The sequence below is a fragment of the Sciurus carolinensis genome, chromosome 11 (assembly GCF_902686445.1).
Source record: "Sciurus carolinensis chromosome 11, mSciCar1.2, whole genome shotgun sequence".
NCBI lineage: Eukaryota > Metazoa > Chordata > Mammalia > Rodentia > Sciuridae > Sciurus > Sciurus carolinensis.
Genome location: NC_062223.1, coordinates 534,583 through 552,264, shown reverse-complemented (window position 1 = coordinate 552,264; position 17,682 = coordinate 534,583). Strand labels below are relative to the sequence as shown.

Below are 17,682 nucleotides of genomic sequence, written 5' to 3'. Positions count from 1 at the left end.
AGCAGGGCCAGCGTGGGCAAGGCAGGGCGTGCCAGGCAGGGCAGTAGACGTGGGGTTGGCTGGTGAGTGATTTCAGGAATCTGAGGCAGGGGTGTGGTCGTGGGCACGTTCCCCAGGTGCTTGGGGCAGGTGGGTGGTGGGCTAGAGCAGGCCTGGGTCAGCTGGCTTGATTGGCGTGTGAGCTGTCTGGGAGCTCGTGGCCGAGCAGGGACATCCCTCCATGTAGGCTGAGGGCCAGAGCCTCAGGGCTCGGGTGGGAAGTGGGAGGCGGCTTTGCAGGCTGCTGCTCCCGTCCTCCACTGCTGCTGGTCACAGGCCCAGGCGGCCTGTAGCAGGAGCTCCCCGATGGGGTCCTCGGTGCTGCAGAGGCCAGCAGACAGGCCTCGATCCTCCGTGGCCTCTCCTTTCTCCAGGTTGGCTGGTCTCGCTGCTCAGACCTGCACTCACAGTCTTGGCTCTTGCCATCTCTGGGAACTGGCCGCCCTGTCCAGGGGCCTCTGCCCTCCCGGTACTGTGAGCTCTGTAGACCTGGAGCTAGGACTTGGACCCCTCTGATCTCTAGTCTGAGCCCAGCCGAGAGATGTGGCAGTGCTCTTGGTGACTCACGTGGACTCCCCATGCTGCTCAGGCCAGCCCTGAGTCCCTGGTGCTGGGACCATGGCTGCACCCCTCAACCTGGCATGAGCTCTTTTGGTCCTGGTGTGCATCAGTGGGGCCAGGTGTGAGTTCAAGCCTGTGATCAAGCCTAAGCCAGGGCTGGGGCTCCTGGGAACCAGCCTCAGTGCCCACTGTGTATGGACCTGGCCATATGGTTGTTAGGGACACTGAAGGGCCTGGGTGAAGGTTGAGGACCTTGTCACCAGCTGCTTCTGCACATGTGGCCCTTCTAACCAAGGCAGTGGTGGCTTGGCTGCTCTGGTGACAGAGCTACGGCACCTGGACAGGAGGCAGTCACTGGGTCCTGTGAGATGGTGCACTGGTTAGCGCTGTGTGTCCCTGGAGGGCCGGCTCCACAGGCCTCTTTTGGGAGGGTGCCGCAGCACTGTGTGGGGACGCCCTCTCGGGCTGCAGGAGGAGGCCCCACTCTGTCAGTGTCCACGTGGTATTTGCAACTCAAGATTTAGTCCAGCTGAGCTGTTAAGGGATTTTTGTCAGTTTTAACCATGGAAAGTGTGCATTCCTGTGCATGTAATTAGTTCTGCAGAGACTGAACAGATGCCCTGCTGTCGCGGTGCAGTGTCCGGCAGACAGTGGCGGAGGGGCCTCGGGGTCTTGGGTCTGAGCCACAGCCCTGGCTTGGGATGGGCCAGCCTGCCCTGGCCTGTCCCCGTCGCCTACCTCTGCTTCTCTTGCTCTTCCGCAGCCACTCTCTGGTCCCCTGACTTCCTCTGTGAGAGTTAAACATGCCTTAGCAAGAAATGCAGGACAGGAAGAGGAACCTAAAAATGTCAGCCTCGTGGCTTCCTGGAGATGCAGCCGGAGCCAGGCCGAGCCTGGAGGTGTGCCGTGCGTGGCCTTGGTCTCTGTGGAGCCTTGGTGCCCACCTGCGAAGTAGCACAAATGTACAGGCACCAAAGAGTGGCCTGCAGGAGGCCACTGCCCGTGACCACCCTTCGACTCAGGCAGGACACCGTCCTGTGCTGTCCTTCCCCAGTGAGCCCCCAGCCAGGACAGCCACAACGGGGGAACGTGGCCCTGTGCTGGTGTCTGTCTCGCACCACTCAGGAGCCAGCTGCTGACCGGCCTGCTGCCACTCCCCACCCCAAGTCCCCAGCAGGCTCCTTGGCGCCCCTGCCTGGCAGTGTGGAGCCACCCAGAAACACTGCCCCAGGAGCCCAGGAGGGAGCTGTTACCAGGAACTGTGTGGTGCTGGGAGGATGGCCAGGCAGGGCGAAGGCACGGGTGGCTGGGCACAGAGGCCCTGCGTACCAGCCTGGCCACAGGCAGAGCTGGCCTAGCCATGGTCTGAAGTGGGGCAAGGCCAGACGTGGTGGTTTCGCAGGCAGCGTGGCTCGGCCGGGCTCTGGGAGACGCTGTCAGCCTAATCCCTTGATCTGCTTATGCACGCGGTTCAGCTTTCAGACAGACTGCTTGGGTTTGGGGGTTTCCTCTGTTTCATTTGCTTCCTCTGGTGTTGATGCTAAAAGAAAGAATCGTGCCTAATTTGTGCTGCCCCTGAGAGAGAGCAGGCCTGGGCCAGCGGCCATGAGGGAGGGCACTCAAGGCTTTCTCTGCCATGGGGTGCCAGCGACCATACGGCCACCAGGACCGCCCCAGGCCTGTCTGCCAGGGCCCAGTCTAGCGGGCCTGGTGAGAGAGCTGGGTTCCTGTCTCTCCTGGTGCATGGCGGTCTGGGCCTCTGGGCCGCAGCTCCTGGGGTCCAGGTGAGCGCCTGCTCTGCTCCAGCAGGTTCTCCTGAAGCCCCGCACTGGCCATTCCCATGTCACTCTTGCCCTCCGCGCAGCCCCCATGGAGGCCGAGCCTGTGTGGAGGAGGCTGCTGCCTCTGGTTTGGGCCTCAGCTCTGGAGGAGCCTCTGGAACTGCCCCCTGGGTCTGACAGGGTGCGCAGCCCTCACTCCTCTGAGCGGAGTCAGCCTGCCCTCCTCCACTGCCCCTGCAGTGACCGCGTGGCCAGGGGGCTGTGGAGCCCACACAGGTCCTCTGAGAACGCACCAAGGAATGCTTGCCCCTTGAGATGCTCAGTCCCCTGCAGCCCCCAGGGACAGCCCTCTAGCAGGGGCCACTCCAGGGGAGCCCACAGTGCCTGGCCTCCCTCCTGGGGCCTCAGGGTTGCTCAAGGACGGGCGAGCGCCAACAAGGACACTGTGCAGTGGCTGGAGGCGCCTGCGTCACTCTGGATGGCAGTGGCTGTGGCAGCTCTGTGTCCCCCCGGCTGGGTGGGCGGCCGGCCGCATCTGCGGCAGTGTTGGCTATTATGAAGTCCAGGTTGGAGGTCAGGGTGAAGGGCTGGGGCCGGCTGGTTGTCTTGGAGGTCGGTGTTGGACTGCCGGTGCAGCTCTGGGTTTTCCAGTTAGACAAACCAACAGCAGACACGTCTCCGAACACACTCTGTTGCAAGTGACTGTCCATCTCCCGATTCACGATTCCCAGCGGCTCTTGGCGGAGTTGCTCCATCGCCACATGTAGTCTACTCCAGGCTGGTCATCTAGGCACAGCACGCGACAGGCATGTGCTCCTGTTCCAAGTTGCTGCTGCAGCTGATTAACACCCTGGCTGCCTGGGTACTGTGCAGGGAGCCAGTCCCCTGCAGTGCCCGGGGCAGCAAGATCTGGAGCCCTTTTTACTGAACCAGAGGCCGGGGGCTCCCTGCCCATGGCAAGCACCAGTCCTCTCGCTGGCCATCTGCTGCCCCGGGACCCTGAAGGCAGACAACTGCGGAATTGCCCACTAGCTTGAGCTGCTTGGCACGGGAGTCCAGGGGCTTCAGCCTCATGCCTGGGAGCTCCCGTGTGGTCCAGGTGCTGCGGGCTGCCTGGTCTGTGTCATGTGAGGCCCATCCATGGAAGACCGCTCCCAATGGGCTGTGACCTCCCACAGGTGTCTGGAATGCTTCTGGTGGGACTGGTGGCCGTGGTCAGGCAGCAGGGCGTGGCAGGCCAGGGCACCTGCGCCTCCTGCCGGGGAGAAAGCCTGTTTTTAAAATAAGCTTGTCCTGTGGCCCAGCACGGTGGCCGTGCCTCTACTACTGGCTTCTTGGGAGGCTGAGGCAGGAGGATTGCAAGTCCAAGACCAGCCTCAGCAATTTAATGCAACCCTGTCTCAAAATAAGAACTTAAAAGGTCTGGGGACGTGGCTCAGTGGTAGAGAGTCCCTGGGTTCAGTCCCTAGCGCCACCAAGAAGTAGTAAGAAAAGAAGCGAGTCTTGGGGCCATCCAGGCTTCAGGAGTGCTACTGTTAGCGCAGAGCCCCTGTGGCCCTCACAACCACCCCGGTCAGCTGCGCACTGCTGCAGGCCCAGTGCCCTGCCCGCTCTGTGCTGTGACCCAGAACCCGTCCCTCTGGGGTCCATCCAGCACATGTGCACTCTGCGTGGCTGTCTGGCTGCTAGTGCCCCTTTTTTCTCACCCCGTGGCCTGGGAGCCCAGGAGGCTTGCTGAGGTCCCCTCCCCTGCTTCAGCGGCTCTGCAGGGGAGGGCCACAGCCCATCTCCCCGCGTCCCCGCCTGGGTTCCTGGTGTGGACTCAGCACTGCAGTCACCTTGGCTTCCCCCTCTCGGGTGAGGGTGTCTGCCTGGCCTCCCTCTGAAAAGTGACTCCCTCTGAGGACCTCGGCTCCCGGGGAGTCCAGCGGGTGGGCGGTCCTCCCAGGCAGGCAGAGCCAGGGAGAGTTCTGGAATTCCTCCGATGGGAGATTTGCCCCACCCCCATTTGTTGGTCCCTTGTCTCTAGCACGAGGGGCTCATCGACGGGCATCCAGTACCTTGGCTGACACCCAGGGCTGCCATCCTGGTTCCGTGTCCTCCAACACAGCCTGGGCTCCTGACGGCCGCTACAGGACGCTTGGGCCTGCTGCCTCCCCGCCCCAGCCCTGGAGACCCCGCTCCTGGGATGGTGACCACAGCGCCTGTGGCATGTGGCTCCGTGTGTGCCCTTGTGCCCGGGGGCCGCCAGCACCTGCTCGCTCAGGGTTCTCCCTGGAAGAGCCGCTCTGCGTGGCTGCAGGTCTTTAAGGCCTTTGACATCAGGTGGAGGCAGGGGCAACCTGTCAGGCCCAGGATGCCCCTGGGGTGCCTGCGTTCTGCAGCCAGCGGGTGCTGGGAGTTTGCCGCTCCCCAGGGGGAAGGTGTTGGTGGCTGTGGAGACGCTGGCCGGTGTGGGAGCCAGGATGGAAGCACAGCCAGCTCAGAGTGCCTGGCCTCCTGCGTGGGGCACACGCTGCTGCCCACCACCCAGTTAGGTCTCCCGTCTCAGGTGCCCACCGAGCCCTCCTGCCAGGCACCCCCTTGCTGGTGGTTCCCCATGGCAGCACCTGTAGATGAAAAAGAAAACTCCAGTCACGTAGCCTGAACCAAAGCACACCCCCCCACTCCAGGGAGCCTCCTGAGCAGCCGGGGAAAGCAGGATGCCGGTGCCGGGCCGACGTGTCCCCGCGGGCTTGGCACCCGTGCTGGCCGGGTGTGGACCGGACTAGCCTCCGGGAAGCGTGTGGGCTTTGAGGACGCCGTCGTTCCGAAGCTGGCTTTCTGTCACCGCTGCCTGGGGTGGGAGTCCCTGAGCGTGGCGGTGGGCTTCCTGGGCAGTGCCGGGTGGGACGGCGCTGCTGCTGGGCGACGGGTGTGCCCCGAGGGCGCTGCGGAGGGCGGTGGCGCGGCTTCTGTGCACTGACGCCTCTTGTCCTTGCAGCAGTCCTGCGTCAACTGCGGCCGGGAGGCCCTGAGCGAGTGCACCGGCTGCCACAAGGTCAACTACTGCTCCACCTTCTGCCAGCGCAAGGTAGCGTCCCCGAGGCCAGCCCCCCAGCGTGCAGCTGTGGACTCCTGGCGCCCCTCCCAGTGGGCCTGCGCCTCGGGTCACGGTCACTCCATGGCGGCCCAGAGCCCTCTGCTGCCTGCAGCCTCCACCTGGATCCCTTCGCCAGGACCCACGGCTGGGGCCTCCCGGAAGCCCTCCCCTCCTGACCGCAGTGCACCGTGGGGCAGGCCATGGTGCCAGGCTGGAGCGGCCCGGGTGGGCCTTCCGGGTGAGAAGGTGCCTGGCTGCCATCCCTCGGGTGGCCTGGGCAGGCACGGCCTGCTCCCCAAGCAGGTCCATGTCCCCAAGCGTCCTTAACCACCTCTTGCCCTGAGGGACGGTGTCCGAGTCGCTGTGCTGTACTCGGCGTGGCAACCTGAGCCTCCCTCAGAGGAGAGCTAAACGCACCTCACGGCAGGCGCCGGTGCTCCCCGCCTGCACCTCTCCAGTGCCAGGCACACCGCCCTGAGGGACAAGGTCAGCCGGGTCACACAGGTGCCCTGAGGTCACGGGACAGGTGTGCTTGTTGACAGAAGGCCGCAGACGCAGGGAGCACCCGAGGTCCATCCTCCCCCAACACAGAGACAAAGACGAGGTTTCCTGGAGTTGGTAGAAAGGGTCTGAGTGACCGCCAGACGGGACCTGAAGGCCAAGCCCTGCCGCTCTGCTCTTCCTTCTCAGCCGCACCTCGGGCCTCACTGCCCCAGGGCTCTCCTCACGCCTGCTTCTCAGCCCAGACCCCCGGGAGCCGCGTGTGATCTACACACCATAGTATTCACCCAGGCCAGGCCTCCGGGTGGTGTGTCTGGGCCTCTCTGGGTGGTGTGTTCGGGCCTCTCTGGGTGGTGTGTCCAGGCCTCCAGATGGTGTGTCCGGGCCTCTCTCTGGGTGGCGTCTGGGCCTCTGGGACTCCTGCCTAACTGAAGGTAGGAAGACTTTCCTGTGTTTTCTAAAGTGTGATTTCAGCTGTGCAGACCACAGCCCATGCTGAGTGACCTCCCTGGATGGCATGAGGTGGGGGAGCTCCTGGGCACGCTGGTGTCTAGCTGTCCACGTGGCAGCACTGGGGGACAGGCCTCTGCTGGAAATCTGCTAGCACACGGCAGAGTCTGTGTGACCCCCGGCCCTGCTCCACTGATGGCCAGACTCTCCAGCACTGTCCCTCTGAAGTAAGTCGGCGGTGGAGTCGGGTCCTCTGACTCTGCTTGCTCAGAGCTGCCATGGCTACCGCTGTCCTCTGCAGCCTGCTGGGCAGAGCTGCCATCTGAGGGTGGCGACTCTGGCGGTCTGAAGGAGTGGCGTCACTCACTGCGGTATCCGCCAGGAACGTTCCTTAGTTCCCAGGTGGACGTCTCCCCGTCTCCTCTTGACTTTGCTCAGAGTGGTCTGCTTAGGCCGTGTCACCGGGGAGTGAAGGGGACACTTACCCCCTGAACCACATCCGCCCAGCCCTTTTGTTTTTATTTAGAGACAGGGCCTTGCTAAGTTGCTGGGGCTGACCTTGAACTTGCCATCCTCCTGCCTCAGCCTTCTGAGCTGCCCGGATGACAGGCATGGCCACTGCACCTGGCCAAAGTAGCCTGCTTTTGATGCTGTTCTGAGTGGCTCTCCTCTGCGGATTGCTCGCTGCCAGCGTGAGCAGACTCAGGCGACTGCATATTGTCACCGTACTGCGCCCCTGGGACTTCGCTTATGGGTTCCCGCAGGCCCTTTTCGTGTCTGGTGGCTTCGCCAGGGTCCCTCTGTAGGACTGCCTGGTCTCTGAGCGAAGGGGCCGACTTCCCCCTCTGACCGGGACACCTTTCTCCTTTCCTTTCCCTCCATTTTTACTGCACTGATAGACCCTCCAACACAAAGAGGAGAGGAGGGGAGAGGTCCTCGCCTCGTCCCCACATTCGGGCCTCAGGGTTTTGGTGAGTGTCTGTCAGACGAGGACATTTCCTGAGTCCCCAGGTGTGAGGGGTCATGGCATCGAGCTCTTCCGGGAGGGGACTGGAGGCCGGCTGACTGTTGCTGGGGTCACCACACTGGCTGCAGCGTGTCACCTCAAGCTTGCTTGACATATCGCACTGGGACGTTGTGGGGATCTGCGCCATCCAGAAACTAGGTGGGCTCTGCTGTGTCCGGTGCCTCCGCTGGTGGCCGGGCCTGCTGGGCCTCCTGCTCTGCCTCAGGAGGCTGGGGAGCCCTGGAGGCCGTCTGCTGGCACGTTCTTGCTGGTGCGCCTCTCCCCTCGGCTGCTGTGTCTTCTTGAGCCGTGTTGGCAGTCTGTAGTTTCCTGGGAATTTGCCCACTCCGTGGCTGTCTGATTGTTGGTGTGAAGGTGTCCAGGTGTCCCTTAGGATCTTTTGATTGTTTTTATTCCTACTGCAAATTAAGCCCAGGGCACTTTACCTCTGAGCTACCTCCTGATCCCCTAGGCTTTTTTTTTTTTCAATTTTGAGACAGGGTCTCATTAAGTTGTTTAGGGTCTCCCTAAGTTGCCGAGGCTAAACTTGAACTTGTGATCCTCCTGCTTCAGCCTCCTGAGTTGTGGGGATTCTGTGTGCCACTGTGCCCACCTGGAATTTTGAATTTTTCTGTGGTGTTTCAGCTAGGTTTTTCATTACTGACTAAAAGATCTGATAAGAACAATGTAGAAGCTGGGCACAGGGCACATACCTCTAATCCCAGAGGCCTGGGAGGCTGAGGCAGCTGAATTGCAAGTTCAAAGCCAGGCTCAGCACTTAGTGAGGCCCTAAGCAACTCAGAGAGACCCTGTCTCTAAATAAAATATAAAAAATAGAACTAGGGATGTGGCTCACTAAGGTTAAGCACTCCTGGTTTCAATCCCCAGTGCCGAAAAAAAAGAACGTAGAGGAGGAAATGTTTATTTGGGGCTTATGGTATCAGAGATTCAGTCCACAGTCAGCCGCGTCCGTTGCTCTGGCAAGGTGAGGCTGAGCCTATTGCTGGAAGGCTGTGGAGGTGGAAGGCGGCTCTGGCTCCAAAGAGGCACCGCCAGGGACCCGCCCCTCGCCACGCCTGCCTGTCGCCGGTCCTCCTGAGCGCCCGTGAGCACCGTGCCTCCTCTGAGCCTGGTGTTCTTGCACACGGGCCGCCAGACCCTGCGTGGGGTCGGCTCTGAGGCCCTCCGTCTTTGCGGATGTTGCGATCTGGGATTCTTTTCCCTGGGCGTTGGGGCTCCAGGTCTGCCCGTCTTGCCTGGCCAGCGAGCCAGCCCTCAGGCCCAGGGTCTCCTCCCTGCCCTCCCGCCCTGCTCTGCGTGCGCTCCCCCAGGCTGGTCCTTCCGTGTGGCCGTCTGCCTCCTCCTGACTTCACGGTCCTCTTGGGGACGTGCACATTAGGAGGGATGCGCTCAGCCAGCGCGTGCTGGGTCCCGAGCGCTCGGGGACAGCTGCGCTTCCCTTTTCTTTCGGTCACACTGTTCTCCCAGGCCCGGGTGAGGCTGGGCGGCAGTGCGTCCTAGCGTGTGTGGGCCTGGGCTGTGTCGCTGCGGCTCCCGAGACAGACCTGGGATTTCTTCTGTGGCCTGTGAGCAGATGCTTTGGACTCCTGGACTTCCTGCTGCTGCAGCTTCCAGCTCCCGTGTGGTGGCTGAGGACAAGTTGCAGGCTCCTGCCCCCTCAGGCTTCCCGAGCTTGTCCCCGGGCGAAGCGTCAGGGTGGACGGTCTTCACTGCTGGGGCCGGTGTCCAAGCTCCCGCTGCGGCCATGCCTCTTGTCTCAGACAGAGGCCTCTTGGTACCATGGGTCATGCGGGCAAGCCGCCTGGCTGGGCCTCTGCCGCCTGTGCTGTTGAGGCGCCCCTCACCGGCCTGGCCACTGTGGCTGGGCGGCGTGGGAGCTGGGGCACTGACCAGCAGCTGCTCATGGTCTGCACTCACGTTTCTCCTCTCTTGCGTCTCCTCTTCCTCCTCTCCCTTCTCTTCCTCCTCTTCCTCTTTTTCTTTTGAAAAATTCATTTTTAAGTATAATCAGAAAAATCATGAAAAAACCTACAATGCTTCCTATGCTGATTTTACCTGGATCATATTATTTTGGATTCCTAATTTCAGTCATTCAGTCTTTTCCGACTCATTTCCAGAATTCTCCCCATCACGCTTTGTGTGTGAAGCCGTGTAGTCAGGAACCCCTTCCCGAGGAGACGGTCTGCCCGTGGTCCAAAGTTCCCGCCTTTTCTCCAGTTCAGGAATATTGCCAGGGCCCATCCGTCCTCATGAAGTTTTGTCCCACAAATAATGCAGGTCCCTCAGCAGCAGGTGACGACTGTGGGCACACAGCACAGGCACAGCCGCGAGCCCTAGGTTGGCGAGAGGCCAAGGCTGGTGGAGCTGTAGGAGCCCATAGTGATGTTGTCCGATCCTTGAGGCCCCAAGAGCGTGGGCAGCTTTGGACACAGGCCAGCTCACAGGAGGCAGCCTCTGGGATGAAGCCAGGGCCACCACGGCCCCACAGGCTTGATCTGGCAGCAGCCGTTGGCCTGTTAACACGGTGTCCCTCCTTTCAGGACTGGAAAGACCATCAGCACGTGTGTGGCCAGTCGGCTGCTGTCGCTGTGCAGGCAGAAGAGGTTCACGTGGCCGAAAGTGTGATGGAGAAGGTGGCCGTGTGAGCCCGCTGCCCGCCTGCAGGGAGGCCTCACAGGTGGCCATGTGAGCCTGCTGCCCGCCTGCAGGGAGGCCTCACAGGAAGCCCCCAAGGCTGTTGGGGTCACAGAGGGAACTTGCTGGACAAGTTATTGGTGGACTCCGAGTGGACTCCGAGTGGACCCTGCCCTTACAGATGAGCTCCTACCACCCAGAAGCCCTGAGGAGTTGTGTGGCACTGTGGGGCGGGACCGGGTCCTGCCCTCATGGTGCTCTTCCCCTGGATCATGAGCATCCGGCCTTCTGTCTGTCGATAGAGTTGTAAATAAAGTCCCCACCCACCCGAAACGGACTCCAGCACCTGCCTCCAGGCCCCAAGCTCTGCCTGTGGTTCAGGTTGCACAGGGGGCTGCAGCTCCCTGACCCACCATGGTGAGGGTGGGCACAGCACTGCTCTTGCTGACCACCTCTGGCCCCAGTGAGGCCCCTGAGGCGACGGAGCATCTTCCCACTGCCTGTGGCTGACTCTCGCCCAACAGCCCTCCGTAACCCACCTGTGAAGCCCAGGAAATCCCCTTCTGTCCGTCCTTTGGTAGAGACGGAGCCAGGAGGATTGCGGCCACGTAGCAGTGGGGCCCCATGGCTCCCTGGCGCCCAAGCTGTGCCCAGCAGCACAGAGGCTGCTCAGGGACCCAGAGGCAGACGGTCTGCCTGGGCCCAGGCCTTCCGGCTGCAGAGTCCTGGCCACCTTCGCGTGTGTCCACGCTGTCCCTCCTCTCGGCCCAAAGCTGTGCTGACACTCCTGCTGAAGCACTGCTGCTGCACCTCGGCTCCCCAGGGTCGCAGCCCTGGGCCGGGACAGGTCCCGTTCCCGCTCTGCACAGGCCCTCTCCAGTGGCCACGAGCGCATTGTGAGACCCTGTCCTGCCAGCCAGGTCACAGAGAGGCACCGTGAGGTTCTGCGGCACGGCTGTGGTTCAGGAGGACTGACCCTCCCTGGGGAGGTGCAGGCGAAGGTGGCAGGAGACCCAGGATAAACAGGGCCCACAGAGGGCCTGGCACCCAGGAAGAGCCCGACCCTGAGGACATCCAGGCCACTGCCGGCCAGGGGCAGCAAGCAGGAGCAGTGGAGCTGTGTGGGGGCCATGCAGGTGTGAGGACCTAGCCACCTGAGCAGGGGACACCACCGTTTCCTGAAATCATAGGCCACGCTCTTCTTTGTCTTCAAATTGGAGATCAGGACCTCACATTTGTTGGGGTCTCCAAGTCCTGCCAGGATCGTGGTCAGGGTGTCTCAGCATGGGCTCTGGGGTCCAAGTCCCCCAGCTGTGCTGAGCTGCCAGTGGCCTCTGTCCACCTCAGGGTCATTCTGACCTTCCCTCTGTCTAAAGAGCTCTTAATAGGGCTCAGCAAGGGCCAGGCACATTTGGACTCTCAGGTTCTAAGGGACAGAGCCCAAGGGAACCCGGTTCCAGTTCCTGTCAGCACTACACGGGCTGGGGACACTCAGGCCAGCAGAAGATGACAGGGTCAGGGACAAGCTAGAACCAGCAGGTCAGGGGAGGCTTCCCAGGGCCATGAGCCAGGACAGGAACACTCAAGGAACGGGCAACAGCACTGGACAGCATGCTGAGGTGGTGTCCAAGCCATGGTCCTCTGAGCCCTGGGGGAATGTCCTTGGGTTCTGAGGTGGTTGTGTCCACAGCCATGGTCCTCTGAGCCCTGGGGGAATGTCCTCGGGTTCTGAGGTGGTTGTGTCCACAGCCATGGTCCTCTCAACCCTGGGGGAATGTCGTTGGGTTCTGAGGTGGTTGTGTCCACAGCCATGGTCCTCTGGGCCCTGGGGGAATGTCCTCGGGTTCTGAGGTGGTTGTGTCCACAGCCATGGTCCTCTGAGCCTTGGGGGAATGTCCTCGGGTTCTGAGGTGGTTGTGTCCACAGCCATGGTCCTCTCAACCCTGGGGGAATGTCCTAGGGTTCTGAGGTGGTTGTGTCCACAGCCATGGTCCTCTGGGCCCTGGGGGAATGTCCTCGGGTTCTGAGGTGGTTGTGTCCACAGCCATGGTCCTCTGGGCCCTGGGAGAATGTCCTAGGGTTCTGAGGTGGTTGTGTCCACAGCCATGGTCCTCTGGGCCCTGGGGAAATGTCCTCGGGTTCTGAGGTGGTTGTATCCATAGCCATGGTCCTCTCAACCCTGGGGGAATGTCCTAGGGTTCTGAGGTGGTTGTGTCCACAGCCATGGTCTTCTCAATCCTGGGGGAATGTCCTCGGGTGCTGAGGTGGTTGTGTCCACAGCCATGGTCTCTCAACCCTAGGGGAATGTCCTAGGGTGCTGAGGTGGTTGTGTCCACAGCCATGGTCCTCTGGGCCCTGGGGAAATGTCCTTGGGTTCTGAGGTGGTTGTGTCCACAGCCATGATCTCTCAACCCTGGGGGAATGTCCTCAGGTGCTGAGGTGGTTGTGTCCACACCCATGGTCTCTCAACCCTAGGGGAATGTCCTAGGGTGCTGAGGTGGTTGTGTCCACAGCCATGGTCCTCTGGGCCCTGGGGAAATGTCCTTGGGTTCTGAGGTGGTTGTGTCCACAGCCATGATCTCTCAACCCTGGGGGAATGTCCTCAGGTGCTGAGGTGGTTGTGTCCACAGCCATGGTCCTCTGAGCCTTGGGGGAATGTCCTCGGGTTCTGAGGTGGTTGTGTCCACAGCCATGGTCTCTCAATCCTGGGGGAATGTCCTAGGGTTCTGAGGTGGTTGTGTCCACAGCCATGGTCCTCTGAGCCCTGGGGGAATGTCCTAGGGTACCCTGGTGGTGTCCACAGCCATGGCCTCTCCCCATGGGGCATCTGGCCCTGCAGCTTTGTTGTAGCCTGGGCCTCCCTACTCTCAGGGAGTGTTCTCACATGCTGAGACTGGACCTTCAGTCTGGACAGTCAGGCAGTCCTAGGTCTACAGCCCAGACCTCACTGTTCAGAACAGAATGCAGCACCTTGTGGCAGTCTTGAGGACATATCTCCTGGACACAGGAGAGCCCCCACCAGCAGGGCTGACAGGCACTCTCCCAAGATGGAACATGAACAGTGACCGGGACCAGGCTGCCTCAGCACAGGCCGCTTGGCGTCCTCTGCCCAACCCTGGCCCCATTGTTCTCCCCACTGGGCAGAGTCCAGATAGAAGCACAGGTTAGCTGAGCACACAGTGGCCTTGGCATGCGAGTCCCTCAGGGAGGCCCCGGGTGGACCCCGGCCAGCTCCACAGTCCCTTCCCTACCAGGTTTTGGGCATCTTCTGGCCAGGGGTTGACAGCTGATATTTTGGCCTCCAGGAAGCTTGAAAATAGTGCCTCTTGCTAGTCCCACTGGATTTTGCTGGGACAGCATATCCCAGAGTTCACCCACCTGGTCCTCAGAAGCAGGAGCTGGCCTGGTCCCTGGCCCCTGGCCAGGCCTGGGCCTTTGATGGGTGCCTTCCACTGGGTACTGCGCATCCCCAGGAGACACCTGTGCCCCCACTCTCAGGGCAAGCAGAGGTCTAGACCCTCCAGGACACTTGCCCACTCTCCTGTTAATGGGGGAAACAGCTATGAGCTCCTGGACACTAGCCCTTGACAGAGCTGAGGGGACTGCCGCAGCGCAGCGCCCCGCCCCTCGCCCTGCCTCCTCGCAGTAGGAGGAAAGGGTCCTGCACAGCGGGTGAGGAAGGGATTTGTTTAATCAGAAGTACAGCAGGGCCCCCCGGCCGGACAGGGGAGGCGCAGCGCCTTCCGGAAGACCGTGCGGAACTCGGCGTTGAAGACCGTGTAGATGACCGGGTTGAGGGCGCTGTTGACGTAGCCCAGCCAGGTGACGGCGCTGACCAGGCGCGGGGGCACGAAGCAGGTCGGACACAGTGCCCGCGTTATGTGCACCACGAAGAAGGGTGTCCAGCACACCAGGAAGGCCCCTGGGGGCGAGCGCTGTGAGCCAGCCAGCCCCACCGTACCCCACGCCCACCCCGGCGCGCAGCGCCCCTCGCACCCTCCACTCCTGCTCCCGGGACCCCCGCCCCGCCCCTCCGCACCCAGCCCTCGCCCTCCGCCCCGCCCCCGGGCAGGAACCCACCGACCACCACCGGCAGGACCCTCATGGCCTTGCGCTCGCGTCCTGGGATCTTGGCGTGCCTTTTCCTGAGGGCCTGCGTCGGGGGCTGGGGCGGGAGCTCCGCTTCAGGAATGGCGCCGAGGGGCAGGCAGCCGGGTCCGCAGGAGACCCGGTGGAGGACCGGCCCGGGCACGGGACAGTCGGGCCCGCAGGGTCCCGGGGGGAGGCTGGGTTCGGGGGGCGGGCCGGGGCCGCTGGGCCGGCGGGGCGCGCGGGCGTGCAGCTTGGCTCGCCGGGTCGCCCCCCAGCGCCGCAGGCCGCGGAATGTGGCCCAGTAGAGCAGCAGCATGAGCGGGCAGGGCAAGAAGAAGGAGCACACGCTCGAGTAGACCACGTAGTCGCCGTCCTCCAGGCGGCACACGGCTGGGTCGCGCCCGCGCACGTCGTTGAGGCCGCACAGCACCGGCGCCGCCACGGCCGCAGAGAGCAGCCACGTGGCACCGATGAGCAGCAGCTGGCGCCGGCCCTGGCCGTGGTAGCGCAGCGGCACAGTCACCGCCACGAACCTGCGGGGCACCACGGCAAGGCGGTGAGGGCCACGGAGCGGCTGGCGCGAGGGGTGTGGGGCGCGGGGGCAGGGGGGCGCCCACCTGTCCACGCTGATGGCGCACAGGTTGAAGATGGAGGCGGTGCACAGCATGACGTCCATGGCCATGAGCGCATCGCACAGTCGGGGGCTCAGCAACCACGTCCCACCATGCACCTGGGCAACGGTGCCAAGGGCACAGCAAGGAGAAAAAACCTGTTATTTGCCAGCCACAGACTTTCTTACCCTCACTTTTGGGGGGAACAGGGGCTGAGTATCAGGGGAAAGGAAACCCGATGTGAGCCTGAGGCACCTGGGGACACTCACTGGCCTGGGCAGTCCTCTAACTGACTGACCAGAGTTCAGAGGCAGGGACAGAGTCAGCCTCCCACCTCAGCTTCTCTTCTTCCTTCCTTAGGACATGAGAAGCCTGGGGAATAGTGGGGGGACTCTAATGTCATCGCTCCAGAGGAGCCCAGGTGGGTCGGCCTGACTGGATGGCCCCAAACACAAAGCCACCCCTTACCCCTGGAGCCCTGCTGAGTAGGCCTGCCTGAATAGCGAGTGTTGCTGTGTGGGACTCTGGACAGGTTAAGTCTCTGTTCATTCGTCTGTGAGACAAGGGGTGGTGACAGTATCCACAACACTGCTGTCCCGCGGATAAAAGAGTTTAGAAAACAGAAAGACCTCGTGGCACAGTGCCCAGCACAGGATCATGCATGGAGGTATCCCTCCGCAAGGGCACGAGAATAGGATGCCACCCCCTCTAAATCCCTTCGCGCTGATTTGGGACATTAGGAGCTTAAGAGCCGTCACCATGACGTCCGCGACTAGGAAGAGCTGAGGTCGTGTGTCCTTGCGATACTTGCCTCTGCCCCAGACGACAGGACTGCCCTGTCCACCTTAGTAACCCAGGTCTTCCCTCCCCCACAGTCCAGGACACCTAGCTCCCAGCAGGGCCCTAAGCGGCTTTTCTCCCGGGGCAACCGCAGAGAGGCTGGCACTACAGCAGGCCCACCCAGGGACCAGACCTGCCCTGGGGCAGAGGCTCCTGGGTGTGGGGTTCTCGCAGGGGCTCTGCCCCTGCCACCAGCCTGCCCTTGGATTCGCTGTCCTGTCCAGCTCACTGCTCCTGGCAGCTGGATAACCCCAGGCATTGGGCACACGGAGGGCGCTGGTGTGGACTGGCATGCGCGGGGTGGATGGTGGCTGCATGCAGTGGTGTGTGTGCGCGCCCTGGGGGCTGAGTCCCCAATCTGCGGGTCTGTCCAGTAGGCTCCTCCGAGTATGGGGCAGTGGAATACGGCTGGGGAGGGGGCGGGGTTTGGCCAAGTCGCATGTTTCTGGAGTCTCTGAGGACAGTGGCCTCTGGGTGGCAGAAGCCTAGGCAAGCAGAGAAGGGGAGAGAAGGAAAGGGACCGAGGGAGGGGCAGGGAACAGACAGCAAAACGGGTAGAAAGAATCGTGACAGCTGAGGACCAGGGGCGAGAGGGTCAGGCGCCCCTGCAACCGCCAGGGCTCGGGGGACGGGGACGGGACCCCGAAGCAGGCAGGGGCGCAGCTCACCTCGGAGTAGACGAAGAGCGGCAGTACCAGCAGTGCGAGGAGGAGGTCGGCGGCCGCCAGGCTCACGATGAAGTAGTTGGTGGGCGTCTGCAGCGAGCGCTCCGACGCCACGCTCACGCACACGAGGGAATTCCCCGCCAGCACAACGCCAATGAGCAGCACGCCTCCCACCAGTGCTGCGGCCCCCGCCGCCCCCAGCGCCGCGCCTGACCCCGGGGTCCCAGTGCCTGGCCCACGCCCAGCCAACAGCCCGCCCGCGTCCGCGGCGCTGCGGTTCCCCATGGCGCGCCGGCCAGGTGCGCCCGGGCGGGCGCGGAGCGAAGTCAGGAGCCTTTTCCGCAGCCCCGCCCTCGGCACGCCCCGCCCCGCCCCGCCCCGGCTCAGGGGCCCCCCGGAGGCGTCCCACCGCGTGCATTGTCTTCGGATCCTGGGGTTTTGGCACTCGGGGAGACCCGCAGCCAGGCGAAAGCAGCAGCCGATCGCAGAGAACTGAGCGAAGTGATTGGCACAGGCAGCCCCAGACGGCTTCGGGCGGTGCGCGAGAGTCTACACGCAAGAACCCGACTGGGAGGGCGGGTCGACCGCCCTCGGTACGTGGGCACCGAAGACCGCGCCATCCAGCGCGGCCCGGGGCAGGCCTTTGCCCCCAGAGGGCATCCCTCCCCGGGTACCACCTGGAAGCGCCTGGCCCCAAGGCCGGTCCTCGTCTCCTTCCGCTCTGCCCACAGGCTTGGGGAGAACGTCCTTCCCCGGGCGAGTTCGGCCCAACGCTGGAAGACCCGAGCTCTGGCTCCGCCGAAAGTCGTCTTGGGCGTCCCGTTCTTCCCAACCCCCGAGTCTCCAGGGCTTTCTCCCTCTCTCCGCTCCCAGCCCCGTCTGGCCTCCGCGGTGCGACCCCGCCTGGCGAGCGAGTCGGGCACTCACCCTCCTCCAACACTCCCGCAGGTCCGCAGCAACGCAGCAGACTCAGGGCCCCCGCATCGCGTTCCCTGCTCAAGCAGCAACCCTTGACCCTCAGTCCCCGTGACCACTGACTACCGCGGGGACCTCAGGGGCTACTAAGAACTAACAAGAAATCACGGGAGCGCACTTGTTGGGGCTCTTCCTTCTTCCCTATACAGTCTGGGGCCACCCTCCTAGACCACCCTCCTAGGCCATGCTGCCAACACTGCAGGAGCCCTTGGGCGGTGGGCGGTGGGAGTCATTTCCAGCAGGAGAGACTGTACTATAGGGTCATATGAAAGATACATTAAGAGGTGGCCAGAGGAGGTTGTGAGGTTGGAGGACCAGAACCGTCCCTGGCAGATTATAAAAGTGCATAGGAAGGAAGTATACGAAAAACGTCTTAAGGAGAGAACTTTCTCTGTGGACGTAAGGTTGGGGTGACCCCTGGCCT

The 17,682-nt window shown here is 62.7% G+C and overlaps 2 protein-coding genes across 7 annotated transcripts in view; one reads left to right on the top strand and one right to left on the bottom strand.

The window, feature by feature from the left end:
* Deaf1 (DEAF1 transcription factor) overlaps positions 1 to 10,406 on the top strand; it is a 30,191-nt gene extending 19,785 nt beyond the window's left edge. For 2 of the 6 annotated variants that reach the window (XM_047518159.1, XM_047518164.1), the window contains 2 exons: positions 5,365 to 5,454; positions 9,982 to 10,406. In XM_047518159.1, coding sequence (XP_047374115.1) covers positions 5,365 to 5,454; positions 9,982 to 10,086 — 195 coding nt within the window. In that variant the 3' untranslated portion in view covers positions 10,087 to 10,406. The remainder of the gene's footprint in view (positions 1 to 5,364; positions 5,455 to 9,981) is intronic. The other 4 variants (XM_047518163.1, XM_047518165.1, XM_047518160.1 and 1 more) reach the window with 3 other exon arrangements.
* Positions 10,407 to 13,759: 3,353 nt separating this feature from the next.
* Drd4 (dopamine receptor D4) lies at positions 13,760 to 16,571 on the bottom strand. The gene is made up of 4 exons (XM_047519007.1): positions 16,287 to 16,571; positions 14,785 to 14,897; positions 14,156 to 14,700; positions 13,760 to 13,997 (listed from the first exon to the last, which is right to left on the bottom strand). Exons 1-4 carry the CDS (start codon positions 16,566 to 16,568, stop codon positions 13,765 to 13,767), a joined length of 1,173 nt encoding a protein of 390 aa, XP_047374963.1. The 5' UTR covers positions 16,569 to 16,571; the 3' UTR covers positions 13,760 to 13,764.
* Between the last annotated feature and the right edge of the window lie 1,111 nt (positions 16,572 to 17,682).